The sequence below is a fragment of the Varroa destructor genome, unplaced genomic scaffold, assembly GCF_002443255.2.
Source record: "Varroa destructor unplaced genomic scaffold, Vdes_3.0 BEIS01000002.1, whole genome shotgun sequence".
Taxonomy (NCBI): Eukaryota; Metazoa; Arthropoda; class Arachnida; order Mesostigmata; family Varroidae; genus Varroa; species Varroa destructor.
The window spans coordinates 24,103,360-24,117,372 of NW_019211455.1; the positions used below are offsets into that span (position 1 = coordinate 24,103,360).

The window sequence follows — 14,013 nt, forward strand, 5'->3', positions numbered from 1 at the left end:
GATTCTATAGAACTAAAAAAAAAAAGCAATCGATAGTGATTGCTTGTATCTCAGGAGTACGCTTCATCGGAAGTGGAGTAACGACCTATAATTGTCCCGTATCGACTCTGAAACCGCGTATCGCTTAAAGGTTAGCAGTCTTTCAGATTGGTTCGATCAGAGTTTAACTAAATTCATACATTGTATTATACTAGGGAGCAGCAAATGCAGAGGCAGCTTAGTATAACTTGTAAAATAAGCTTTTTTTTCTTTTTCTTTTTTTTTTTTTACTGCTTTTTGACTCTTCGTGCTGTATACGCACTTTTCGGAAATGGCAAGTCTAGCCGAGGCGGGTCATGCTTAAATTGTGTGAAGTTCCTCCAGTAGACCTACGAAACAGCACAGTGACCCCAGCGATCAAAGCCAAATCCTATTCGAAAAGTATGTACTCATGAAATGATAAATACCCATGTTAGACATGGTGCGTAAGCTTGCTGCTTTTTGTTAGAAACTGATCTGTGATGTATACTTTTTTCGTTTTACTGGCAGCGGAGGTTCGGGGTGTGAAAAAAGCCTCTTCCAAGTGACGTTTATCGTTCTTATGTCTGATCTCGGTTCAGGTATGAGATTCATACAATATATATATATCCTATTCGTAAGAAGCCGTGTGTTTCACATAAATCGTATAAAGGGATAGAAATATGTTTAATTAAACAACGAACGTAATACGTAAAACTCACAATAGAAAACTAGTAGAGACAACAAATTTACTTTTCCTAAGCAGTAATTTATTACTGAACATTTAACATCAATTTCCTAATAAAACATATCTGATGGAAGGCTTACCTAGCAGTTCTATGTAAAATGTCTGCAGAATCTCTGTGCACAGAAAAAGTTCCGTTTAAACGTTGATATAGTCGAATCCTCTTAAATTTGGAGTGACTCTTCTGAAAAATAAGCCTTCGATTAGTGCAGGTTTCTCTAAATACATATATGTTCTATTAAGTTGCCTTAAGACACCGCTAAGTTTGCCTGATTGATAATAGTTTTAGGATGCAGTCTTATTTGAGTTGGCATTGAAAATCGTAAGCAACCTACGTTATTACACACTAAAAAAATAATTAGAAGTGCATATTTTCCCCAATATCTATTTGACCAAGACGATACAAAGCACTTAGTCATTTTAGCGATCTTCACGCATCTAAAAACAGCAACAAGCTATCGCCAAAAAGCGCCAGTTCAGATTTTTTTCTCCTGGGAAAAGGGGACACGTTATCGATAAACTCATTTGTGAGCATTTTCGAGCTTCTGAATTTTACTGGAATCAACTATTTGATCAAATAAAAAGACCCGTTTATTTTTTGTCTGAGGACATGTTATTTATTTTATTTACTTGAAAAATTAAAGTTCAACTTTTTTTTTGTTTTGCGTACGGTATCTACGATCATCTGATCAGCATCTATGTACATAGCTGGATGTATTCCCTTTTATTCATGTCGGCAGTCCCCCTCGTCCTTTGCCATTTTACTCGTGCTTTGTTTGTCCAATTCATTTTCCTGCTCATATTTATGTCGCCTTTATTATCATCATCATCATGCTGGCTATATTTAATGTATTTTTTTTTTAAAAAAAGTGTTATGGTTTAAATCAATAGATGGCCGCAGAGAAGTTCGGCTCCCGTTCTCTCGTCTTTCTACATTTGACTATAATTGAATGAATCCTGCACGTCGTGGGAGACGACTGTAACTCAGGATCTGTGCATGTGTATGTGTCTCGGTATGCTTAAAAGGAACACATTGATATTTGTTACATGCTCTCATCTCACGTAACCCTTGTCAACTATCATCAGTATTCTTCTTGTTAAGATTTTTATTATCACTATTCATCGTATATTAATTATCTAGTATACAACAGATTATCATAGCCTTTTTCTTTCTCTCGTGTTAAGTATTTTAGCGTTTTATCGAACATTTGCCATCGACTAGCTTTCGTTATTGTCGAAACCGGCAAAAAAACTAGCCTTTCTTACATTGTTATCTGTATCTTTTCCATGATACGACTACGTTTTCCCTTCACATCTATGCTCGCTTGTCTTTTGTGCTCGTTCTGTCCTTCCGCATGTTAAATCGAGGCTAGTTACCTTCCCGTTACAGATTTTTTTCCCATTGTTACAAATAATCCGATCAGCCCCGATGTGGCCGTTGCTGTTTTGCAACTCGTCTGCATTGTGGCAACTTTATTGTTGGTGGTTTTTTCTTCATCCCTGCTTTAAGCGTTATCTATACGAGCTGTATAAGATACCTAAAATTGGACATAAAAAAAAATATATATATAAGATCATACGAGCATCTTCAATTGTCAGAACGGAATCATTCGAATCACAATGATAATGCGCTTTTAAACGATCGTTCACTGAGATCACATTGTAGATAAAGCCGTCGTCACCAAATCGGCTGTTACTTGTCTTCAAATAATCACTTTGAGCAACTAAAACTGTCATCTCTACCAGCGTTTCGGGAGTCGTTAATCCACTTCTGATCAAGCGTGACGCATCGCGACTTGTTAGCTAGCCCGCAACCAATTGTCGAGATAGGTAAGCGTCAAATATTATTTTATCGTTTATCATTATAATCGACCTGGGCCAGTCATTTTTTTTGACCTTCAGGTTTTTCCAGTTAGCAGCTTGGGTAATCAATCCCGTACTAAGTAGTGTGTGCGCGCACGATTGTTTACCTTATGAAGGCCTTAACAGCCACCTCCGGGTTACGTAGCTGGCGATACCGAAACATGGCGTACAAGCTGTCACTGGCTCCTGCCTAAACCTATGCATTTACTTTGGACTAGTCTTGTTGGCCCAGGCGTAACGCAACAAGCAACATATTCTCGCGTGTCTGTCCCCTCGCCGTGTCCATCTGTTTGTTTGTTTATTTCTATTTTATTATTTGTATGTTTGTCTTCGTCGGAAAGACGATGGCGGAGGTAATGAAGGTTCCTGGTTTTGGCACAACTCAGAGAGAGATATACCGCTTACTGTGCAGCCATGTGCTTCCTACAATTTGTTTTACTGTAATAGTAGATGTAGTAATGTTCCATATTCTGCGAGTGTGGGCGCGCTACCAGCGATCAATAATTTGCTAAACAAATGTGACATGGATGGGCGGTCGAGCAATGCAACACGTGAAAAAAATCGACTACTTATTCTGTGCTTGTCCTGTAATTACTAGTTATGTTCGTTTGTAAGCACGGGATTGTAGTTTTTGCACGCACAAGAATGGAAAAACGATATAATGCAATTTATCCTTTAACCGGAATTGTCTGTTGTGCAATCGTGCCGGTTTACGAAGGTCTCAAATGTATTAACACGCAACGTTACTGACGACGTAGTTCCATCGCGATGGTTAGTCAGCTGATACTGCAATATGATTAATCTTGCTGATGTAGTTGTTGCTTTGTATCTTTCGGGTTTCTTTTTGCTAACAGTTTATCTCCTCTATATATATATATTTACTGTTATTAAAGTTAATAATTATTAACTAAAACTAAAATATATTAAATATAACTAAAATAAAATGACATAATATGTAGCACTTACAACTCCTTGTCTTGTCAAGCTTCTTAGTTATATCTACGGTTTATGTACACCTATTTGTTTCTATCTGAAATTTTCCGTCATGTTTGCTTTTACCTCTTGTTTTATATGTTCGTGTATGTTCCGAAATGATATCACCACCGCACAATGGCCATACTTACTAGCCGTAACGTCATACCTGTTCCGCTGAGCCCTTACCAGAGCGGGGACTAAATATTTCAGCCCCACGCCTCTTGCAGTTGGTGACGGTGAAGTGTGATGGGACCAGAGATGATTTCTGTGACAAAGGCGACCGAGTCCCTTTGTTTTACTTTCTTTTTGTCTCTGGCCGCTTGTTACTTTTCCATGTATTTTCTGCGTTGTGTTGTGCTGCTTTCGGAAGGTTATCGCCCTCCCGATACCCGTCCGACCCACTAGGTCCCTATTCTAGTACAAGCAGCTATCCTACGTCCGAATACACACACAAATACAAATGTCGTCGCCATCGCCACTCATCTGGTCACAGCCCAGTTGCTCACCACAGACACACCGGTTAGCATTCACACCTGACTACGACCGCTTAAAACAGAGAGCTGACAAATTTCACTCGGCCTGATGAGCAGACATGGTATATGGGTTCAGACCCAACAGGAGTTTTGTTTTCCCTTCGTAGCTAGAGACGACTTCCGTTATCCGTCTGTGTTCTATCTTCTGTCCTAGCTCGACCTAAATCTACCTTTTAATAGTGTGCATTACAGTATTACGTTCGCGTTATGTTCAGTCTTCATCCTTCTCACTCTACATGCGTATACGTTATCTTCTCGCTGGTACGCTCGTGAACGCATTAATGACGTTGCTTATATTTCTTTCATTATCGCACTGTACATTATATATATAATTCTGTAAGTTTGACGCTTCAGTGGCCATAAAGGTAGACGTTGGGCTCAATAAGCTTGTGGTGCCGCTGGCCGCCAGGTCATCGCCTCCGATTTTTATAGACGTTGTTCACACAGGGGTGGATGCGTTCACGTCGAGCGGATGTTTCGTGACTCCACCCATTAACTGAAGAAGAAAAGAAAAACAAAAACAAGAGGAGGGAAAGTAGATGAGACGATTGTCAAAAAACAAATTAAACGAAAACTATATGACAGGCAATAAAGCAAACAAAGAAGTCAGCCCTGAAGTCTCTACTCCGGGTACCGCTGTGTAAAGCTTAACGAATATAGGAGCCTAACCCCATAACGCAGCTATGTGTTTGATAGAAACTGGTCACCCCACCGGGTTAAAGGCCTTGCGGCCCTTAGAGTAATCGCACATTAATTACAAACAACTAGGAATTTGAATCTCATATATTAAGGTAATCAATCATCTTCTAGCTTTTATTTTTATGAAGGTACGTAGTAATTCAATATCAGGACTTGGTATTTCTAGTCCAAGAGTATCTATCCTACAGCGTACAAATGTACGCAATTCTAGATTTGTACGTTTAGGAAATGTTTCTCAGTATACTCTATGTTTACCGTTGCACATAGACGTCGTCGGCCATCAACAGTTTTTGGATTACCAAGCCGGGGAAAGGTGAGGTCATACAGGACACTGTTTTCTTCTAATTCTAATAGTATTAAGCTTTTTGAATTTTCGAAATGTACATAGATCAGAAATTGGTGCGATTCGTATCGTTGGATTTTTTATTTGTGGTCAAATTTTTGAAAAAGTGGGGCCATATAATCCTATCTTGAAAATATGAGCCCATACAACTTCTCTCATATGGAATAGCTCTATTGAGCTATTCCATATGAGTTTATCGCATCTCATCGAACCTATATTGAATGATAAAAAATGAAACTAATCAGCTCATTTCTCTGTCATGATTGTGCCTGCCGAGGAGTAGAACATGACATTGTCAAAGGCAATTCGAAAGCGGGTTAGGCTTTATAGACAAAGCTGACTACATTACATACCGTCCTGGAAGGCTACATAGGCTGTAGTGAGAAGGTCGTATAGGCCATTTTTGCCTAGAGCATATATAAAACCAGCAGCCGGTGATGCTAATTCTACAGAAAACGGAAATAAATGGCCTCAAAGTTCAACTCAGCTTAATGGAAATGCATTTTTCAAATTTACCTAAGGCGTCGTACTTACGCCCTATTTATACTGCACGTCATTGTCATAGTCATGGATCAGATTTTGTCATTGCTGGCTATTTACATAAAATTATACATAGCCCTGACAATTATAGGGACTTCAGTGTGGTCGAATCGATTTTGAAGAACTGTACATACATTTATACCATTTTTCCTCTCTGTTCGGATAAATTGCACCTCGTGGATGTGCCACTACTTAAACTTCCCAATGCGCAGCAGAACTTCGCGTGTAGCTATCGCAAACGAATGATAATCTGTCGAGCTAGACAGTAAATCACTATAAAGCATTGTATCTTTTCGCCAAGATCACAGCCTTTTCGAGAAAAACGAAAGCTACAAACATAAGCTCTACCGAAGTAAGTTACTTTTTTCACAGAATTTCTATCTATGCAACTTTTATACATGGACTCGTAGCGTTTTGACGTCTCGCTAGAGATACACACACTCTCTTATTGCATCCCTGAATTTGCTTCGCTCGCGTACATCACATATAAATACTTGACCGACGATGGTTCATATAGCTTGCCACTTCAATAATATGTACGGCGCACTTATCCGTTTCTTAACCTACGAAATATAGGTTGGCAATTATGTCGTGCTATACTAACGACAACATGTGGGGGCTTACTATACGTATTTGTATTTGACTTCTACCTGCGTTATGCTTGATCTACGTTTAAAACGCTAACATGGATGAATAAACTGCGCCATTTTGAATTATTGAGCCATCATTACTAAAACACTTGCCACTTCGTGTCATCATCGTTGCTATTTTATACCCGTGCTTACCCGTTGAGTGACAGTGGCCGTTTGTATCGTTGGTCCGTCAAGCAATATCGGCGTCTGCGTCTGGCCAGTTGGGGTGGACGAAGTCGTCAGAAGCTGATTTGTCGTGTGGCTTACCACATTGGCAGCCTGCTGCATCATGATCGGCGTACGAACGTCTTCGAGAAGGTCGATGTCGCACTTGCCGCTTGTCAGCGTTAGCTGGCCAGGCAAGGGTGGCATTGGTGGCCGATCGAAGACGACATCAGGACTCTGAGGCAACATAGTCGTGGGTTCGAGCTGACCAGGTCCACTAAGGTGGCCGCCAATTGGGTTTGTGACAACTCCGCTCGCCAGCCCGTGCTGCTGCTGCTGCTGCTGCTGCTGTTGCCTTATTCGTACAGGACATAACCGATGGTTGGTGCGTGGTAACGACAATTCGGCATACCTCAACAACGCCGAGTCGATCTGTTGAGAAAAATAGAAGCTTTTTTAATAGTAGAACAATACAAATTAAGATGCCGGATGTAGCATCCGATCAACGTACAATTATAACACGTTGGATACCCACTAAGGACCACAGATATTTCGACAAGCCCACTTTGGAGAACGTGATAGAGACACGAGCCCGCATAGACTATGAAATGCAACATAGGCCCATAGGTCTATGTGGGCGTGTGACTACGTAAGTATCATCTACTACGTGACTGCGTAATCTATCGTCATCCTGGCGTTCTAAAAATAACACAGTAAGGTTGACATAATATTACGGTGTTATTACGACGTGATGTTTCGCGAACACAGAAAGCAGGTGAAGAGTAATTCCCAGCTCTAAAGAAGTAAGTTTTACACATTCAGTACATGAATGCACCCTTTCAATCATAAATCATCGTAGGCCTGTAACAGGTCCTGCGCGTACCTTACTGATCTTCTACTCACTTTATTGGTGTTGCAGAGCGAATTCTGCAGTTGTCGACCACCGTGCTGTTTTGGGTTTCGCATAGTCGCCATGTGAATTGATAGGTCTTTCTGCCCACCACCGTCTAGGCCAAAGGGCAGGTCATGGTTTCGACCAAGAGTCATCGTCATAGCCTCGGGGCCGCCAGGACTCAGGGGTCCGCTTATCGACCCCATCGTTGGCAGTGCGCCACCTGCCGCAGCAGGATATGTGAGCACGGTGCAATTGCCACCCGGCGGGCCCCCGCGTCGATCTAAAGGCGTTGTAGAGCATGCACTGCCATCGAGGGAGAGGTCATTGCCGAGGCACGAGCTGAGCGTCGTTTCGACCGCGACCTGATGGCCGTACTCTAAAATGTATCGTTGGTACGCAAACACATACACATATACCCGACACATAACACATTATTCTCTGGACCGATTTACAATCCACCTATTTGACGTCGAATGACTTAATAACTAACAAAAAATGGAAAGAGAGCAGCGTAATAACTATTTTACACAACACTTCTACCAAGACATTTCTGTTCGAGCGAAACTTTTTTGCAAAACATATTTTTTCTACAACACATAGATTCGACTAGATATAGAGTAGAGTGCGCGAACGTGTAATATACAACGGTTTCAAATCCTACGAAGACCGCACGAGATAGAAACAGAAAAGTACACAATAAACCCATGCAAAGTGACCTAACAAGCGTCTATTTCTTTTAAGGCCGAGTAGTTGTACCTGCTTTCATCTATCTAGGACAATGCTCTGTAAACGGGTAGGGTGTATCGCGCCATGTTTTGGCAACGGGTCAAAAAGCTCGAGGCTAAAAAATGCTGCAGTAAAACATTACACATGTGTTAGTTACACAAAATGTATGTTACACAAAAGCCGAAAGATAAGCACCTGTATTGCTAGAAAAAACGTATGCACGTGCACACCGGCCTGACTGACGTTACCTAATTCCGTTTGATTGCTCATATTCCTTGTCATGTTAAAAAGCTAACTGTGTTTTTCTAGTTATTAACAGCTACTGACCTCTAAGTGTCACACCATTATATTACCGTTGCTTTGCTATTTAATCGCATCAATGTTACAGCTATTATTGTGTTGGCCAATGCAACTTTCTTGGGAATTGATCGTTTTCCAAGATTCAATGTGTACAATGCCGGGAAGCACCCACCATGTGAATTGTCTGGGGTGAACGATGTAATGAGCTTCTTGTTTTGCACTTGTGTCAGCTGGATCTCTTCGGGGGGCGCTTTCAGGCTTCGGCATGATCCGCTGTTCCTGCAAAGGCAATCATGTTGACGACCAAATCGCTAGATAACAAGTGGGGGTGGTTGGCGGCGACCGTTGACATCGGTTGCATACCCACACGCACACACAGGAACAAAACTAGTATTACATAGACCACTAAATAACTGGAACATATATTAGAAGATAAACACATAGACAGTCTCATTCACAAAGCAGAGAGAAAAGCGCAATAACGAGTAGCCCGTTAGGTCGGGCCGGACCGGACCGTACCACGTTTGTACCAGGTACCTCTTTTATTAGCAGAATTGTGACGGCGCAAAGCAGCAACGTAACCTCTCGAACCAACAGAGCGTGAATCGCTCTGCATGTACGGATAGAAAGAGGAGAAAGGGAAGAGGCCAACTACTGGAGACCCCCGGTGTCAGGGCAAGCTACAGCCATCCGCTTCTGCACAAACCGAGAACGACAAGGCCAGCTGCGAGCGAGCAAGTAGAAGGTAATGTTACAGCTTTTAGACGATAGAACTGCGTGAGCCACTACACAGGGTTGTGTGTGTGTATATGGGTTTTGGTGGCATGTGATATCGTTCTACGGAGCAAATGCTGTTAACCTCCCTGCAATAATGGCCTTTTCCTGCTATTGGTTTCTGAATGAATGTACTATTAGGAAGACACGGCTTAGAGATGAGACCTTATAGGTTTGGCGAAGACTTTGAAAACAGCGTGCGTTTGGTAAAAAAATTTGGGTTAAGGGTAGCGCCGGCGCTCCAAGGTGATTTGCGGAAGCGAGAGGCGCCGTGTGGACTCACCCGGCCAGGCAATGCCGAGCAGTAGTAGCAGAAGTAAAGATATTGGCGGTGACGGCGAAATCATCGTTGTTGTCACCGTCGGCGAGAGATGAGACGCACAAGGATTACAAAGGGTAATCAGAGAGACACGGGCAGCCAACGAAGTAAGGAGAAAGTGAGACAGGGAAAAGTGTGAATAGATATTGGCGAAGAAAGAAGAAGACAAAATAAGCGACGTGAAAGCGTAGAGGGACTAAGCGATAGAATAGGGAAAACACCGCGAATTTATATCACGCGAATTCGGGGAACATATGTGTGTATTGCCGAGAAAAGGGAATATCAGAAACTGCGAGTGGAGAATGGATAGCAGAAAATAGGCCGCTGGGTTGTAAGGCTGAGAGGTAGTGCGGCTCCTATAGCCAGTACTATGCTGCAGTGATGTCCAACGCTATAGGGACGATGAGGTTCAATAGCGTAATATCGGCAGACCGACAGACGATGCAGAGCCGATCGGATTTGGTGGAAACAGTTGTAGGATGTGGATTGGCGTTAGGCCATGACAGGAGCCGTACATGGGAGTCTTTTGCTTCAACAACAGAGCAGTAGCTGTCTGCACTTCATCCTTTTATCGCAAAAACGCCTTCTTTCTCTATTTTTTTCTATTGTACGCCGCTTATCGTCGAGCTATCCGCATAGAGCATGTAGTACAGGATGGAGTTTGTGGTAACTACAGAGCAACTAACTCTGTCTGATGGTGCTTCCTTACATGGTTTCTTCTATGTAATAAGCGCGCTTTTCTCTGCTAGATATGCATACGGTCACGCAAAGGAAAAGAACCTTCGATGGCTTTGGTCTCGTTCGAATAAACAGCTCTGAAATTAAGTATATCTGTGCTAAGAGTACTTACTTTTCGTTGAGATTTGTCTGCGGCGGATTACCTGTAAACGTACATGAACGAGAAGGCAGAGTGTATAAGCACTCCGCAGTATAAACTTGAACGTTTTCATTATGTCTACAAACGTAAGTTTGGTATTCTGCTCTATAACGTATGTCACAATATTGCTTAGCTATTACAAACGCAGTAATGTATGCGAACAATTGCCAGCCATTACTTCGCGTATTAAAACGTTCCGTTTGCCTGTTCGCGTTCGAAGAGTTGAACGTTGAAGAGTTCGAATGATTGGAGATACTACTGAGCGAAGCAATGTAGATATGGCTTCCGACATGAACTCACGCTGAAGTAGATATAGTGCTAATTCAGTCTATTTATCATATGAGTCGATCGATAAATTCAAAATTCGACTACTGACTTACCCTTTTCGAGAGCATCGCGCCGACGCATGATAAAGATCACGATAACAACTACGACAATAAGCATAGAAATACCCGCAACGAGCGAGAGTAGTACCGGGCTGAAGAGCGATGACAGCAAATCCGAGTCAGATAACTCGTCATCAGGGGCGGCCACCGTCGAAGATATAAATGAAATACTGCATGGGTAGGTCAGACGTAAACCAAGAAGATTAAGTTTCAGTTTTAGTGTCAACCATTATACCGAAATTGCGCCAATTAAAATAAGATTAGCCAGCTATAAGAAGCAATTATAAGATTATGGTATCTAGGCGGAATCGCTGAAGCTGATCGAATTTTCACGAAACACGTGATGTCGTTGGTAAGCATTTTCTATGTCCAAATTTAGTACTATGCTACTACTAGCCAAGTAAGCACTCGCTCGAGCTATACGAAATTCTGGTTGCCACCATATATTATACAGATGTGATAGGAACTCTTTTTAGAAAGAACCACGACAGAGTAACTGTGCTACATCGTTTTTGAAGCATCTCAGTGAAGAGCAAAAAAACAAAGTAAAAAAACATAAGAAGGCAGGAATAGCAACATGGTCCTTGGCACGGCGATAAGATCCACTAATTGGTACAGGTTTTGTTGAGCGCCTATTTAAGCACAAAAAAGCTCCATATCTTTTTCAGGACTTTGATCGATGCAGACGCTGTCAAAACTATTGTCTCCTACAGTGGTTCAGTGTCGCCAATCAGCCGGAACCGAAGTGCTGGCTAGAAAGCAGCCTATGGCGTAATAAACTCTGGCGACCGGTGAAGCTTACCGCCGTCCGTCCCGTTGATCAGGAAACGGGGCCCAGTGAAACGTAGACGGTGAACAATTGAGAAACGGAGCAACTGCGACGAACAGCCGAGTGGCCAAATCCAGCAGAGCCAACAAAGGCTATAAACAGTACGGCGACTCTCCTTTGAAGAGGAGACTGGGCGATAGTGGTTCTGCCGTTGTTCCGGAATCAACTGAAATCTATATATAGGGAGAGTCGCTGCACTGTTGCACGAGGTAAGAATACCGAGGGAGATGCAACGGCAGCGGCGCTAGCAGCCGTGTGACAGGGTACCCAGTTTCAACCGAAGGTCGTAATGAGCGACCAGCGAGGTAAAAAAACGGACACTTCCCTCCAAGTTGTCCTATTAGATCAAGGCTCCTCACGTTCGTTTACTTGTACTGCTAGCAATAGTAATAATAGTCGAAGTGGCTAGCCGGCAACCGACGTCAGCCTGTTTTCTGTGTATTTTCGAGATGTGCGCGAAGGCACGGCCTAATCAAAGACTTCACACGATTTACGCGGGTATACACTCAGTAGCACTGGCTGGAGTGGCAACCCTAAAGGGCGCCGTGACAAAGAAACAACCTGGTATGTTATGTGCAGCAATGGCGATTACGGCAGGAGCAGAGGAATATTGTGCTATGATCATCTGTGTTCTGCTATTCTACCTGACCGCCAGCTCCTACGCTTAACAAAAAATGAGCGTGAGTATGGGACACTACTCAACCCGACCCCACAGAGACCGATTATATTTTTTTTCGGGTATTTCGCATTATATGTCTTGCTGTAAGGTGCATTTTCTGGCTGGCTAGTAGACTGTTTCGATCGCCGGCCATCAATGGGGACGCGGTCATCGATTTAGCTCCTATAAGATGGTCTTGTTAATAAGAATGACCCCGATTAGGTCAATGAAGAATAGAAGACCAGGACTTGAAACATTGTATATGATCGGCTGGTTACACGTGCTAAGCATATGCTGAACTTGTTTTCTAATGATCTACATTTATTCAACTGATAGCAGAATTCAGGTCTCCTTTGTCGTTCAATTTATGTCAATAAAAAGCGATAATCATAATAGTGAAAAAGTTCACTTTTCTCTATTATCAAGCAAATATCCTCTATTTCTTAATAACAATCAAGCAACCCTTATAACACTGTTATGCTTTGTACACAAAAGTTTTGCTCCGTCTAGATGGTCCTCGAAGTTCACTTCACTTCACTACTAATCACTATTTAGGAAAGAGATGTTACAGGTACGTACGTACGGACGTACATACACGTAACATTATAAAAATAGCTCTTGACGTCTGCCAACAGTCACTTAGTAACAGTCACTTCTCAAAGATTCTTTTTTGTAGTAGTCGGCAGTATACGGGCCATAGAATTCGGTCCGCTCAGGTGGTAAGCGTCAACGTTATTGCCGCGTCATTTTAGGGGGTATAATCGTTATATCCAGTTCTAATCACAGCCGTAATTCATGTATTCAATCGTATTGATATGTACTTACGTGTTAGAGCGTCCCTTGGAGTTTGCAGCGTAAAGTAGAAATATGTACTTGGTGTTTGGCGCTAAATTTGTAACCTGGAAAACGGGCGCATCTTGCTGTGTCAAGTTAAATTCGAGATATTCCTGAATAAAGTTGAATATCTCGAGGTGAAACGATTGGCGAAGCCCGCCTGCCTCGCCGGGTTTACATTCCACCAGAATGGTACTGAACGTTTCATTGCTGGCAGAGCAAGCACGTAGCTGACCCGGAGGACCTGGGCAGTGGGAAAGTGATCGGTGAGCCAATGATGTACTGATGTTGATCATGGTTCTCGTGATGATAATGGTGATGGTGAGGATGATAACGCACACATGCACACCTCTTTCGCTCGCTCGCTCGCTCCTATTACAACAAGGCACCACACAGACTGGAGAACAATAGTTCTCGACATACACGAATCAATATTCATTTCCATCGCCAACTATATACATCTGTTCACAGTAATCCCTGTTCGGAGCTTATGCCGTCCTTTTTATTCGATCACGAAACAGACAAAACCTTTTTACTCTAGGCTGCACAGAAGGCTAATGCTGAGCAAATGACTGGCTATCTAATAACAAAAACTACCATTGCAAACGGCTCGATTGGGAGCACGCTCGCTTTTAGAAGCTGACTAGATGAAACTGAATCAGGCATGTAAGCTCTGATCGTGTTGCACCGTAGCAATGCAATATCAGAACAGAGGAGATTCGCCAAAATCTAGCGAGATTAGCAGACTTACATATAAACGTCTAAGTAGTTGAGCTGTTAGTTCAAACACTGGACGTTTCAATTCTCTAAATTGCTATCTTGGGACTTATGTAAGTTTTATATTAAAGTTTACATAGGATTTGAGATAAGGGAGATTAATCGTGATTAATCGTTACCACTTATGGGCAAGTACACGTGAACAC

The 14,013-nt window shown here is 42.3% G+C and overlaps 1 protein-coding gene across 1 annotated transcript in view; it reads right to left on the reverse strand.

Moving 5' to 3' along the window:
- Positions 1-1,332: 1,332 nt before the first annotated feature.
- LOC111244221 (protein turtle-like) overlaps positions 1,333-14,013 on the reverse strand; it is an 81,158-nt gene continuing 68,477 nt past the window's right edge. The window contains exons 10-16 of the mRNA XM_022791056.2: positions 13,082-13,334; positions 10,764-10,939; positions 10,357-10,387; positions 8,586-8,692; positions 7,396-7,763; positions 6,481-6,924; positions 1,333-4,609 (exon numbers count right to left, since the gene is read on the reverse strand). Coding sequence (XP_022646791.1) covers positions 4,553-4,609; positions 6,481-6,924; positions 7,396-7,763; positions 8,586-8,692; positions 10,357-10,387; positions 10,764-10,939; positions 13,082-13,334 — 1,436 coding nt within the window. The 3' untranslated portion in view covers positions 1,333-4,552. The remainder of the gene's footprint in view (positions 4,610-6,480; positions 6,925-7,395; positions 7,764-8,585; positions 8,693-10,356; positions 10,388-10,763; positions 10,940-13,081; positions 13,335-14,013) is intronic.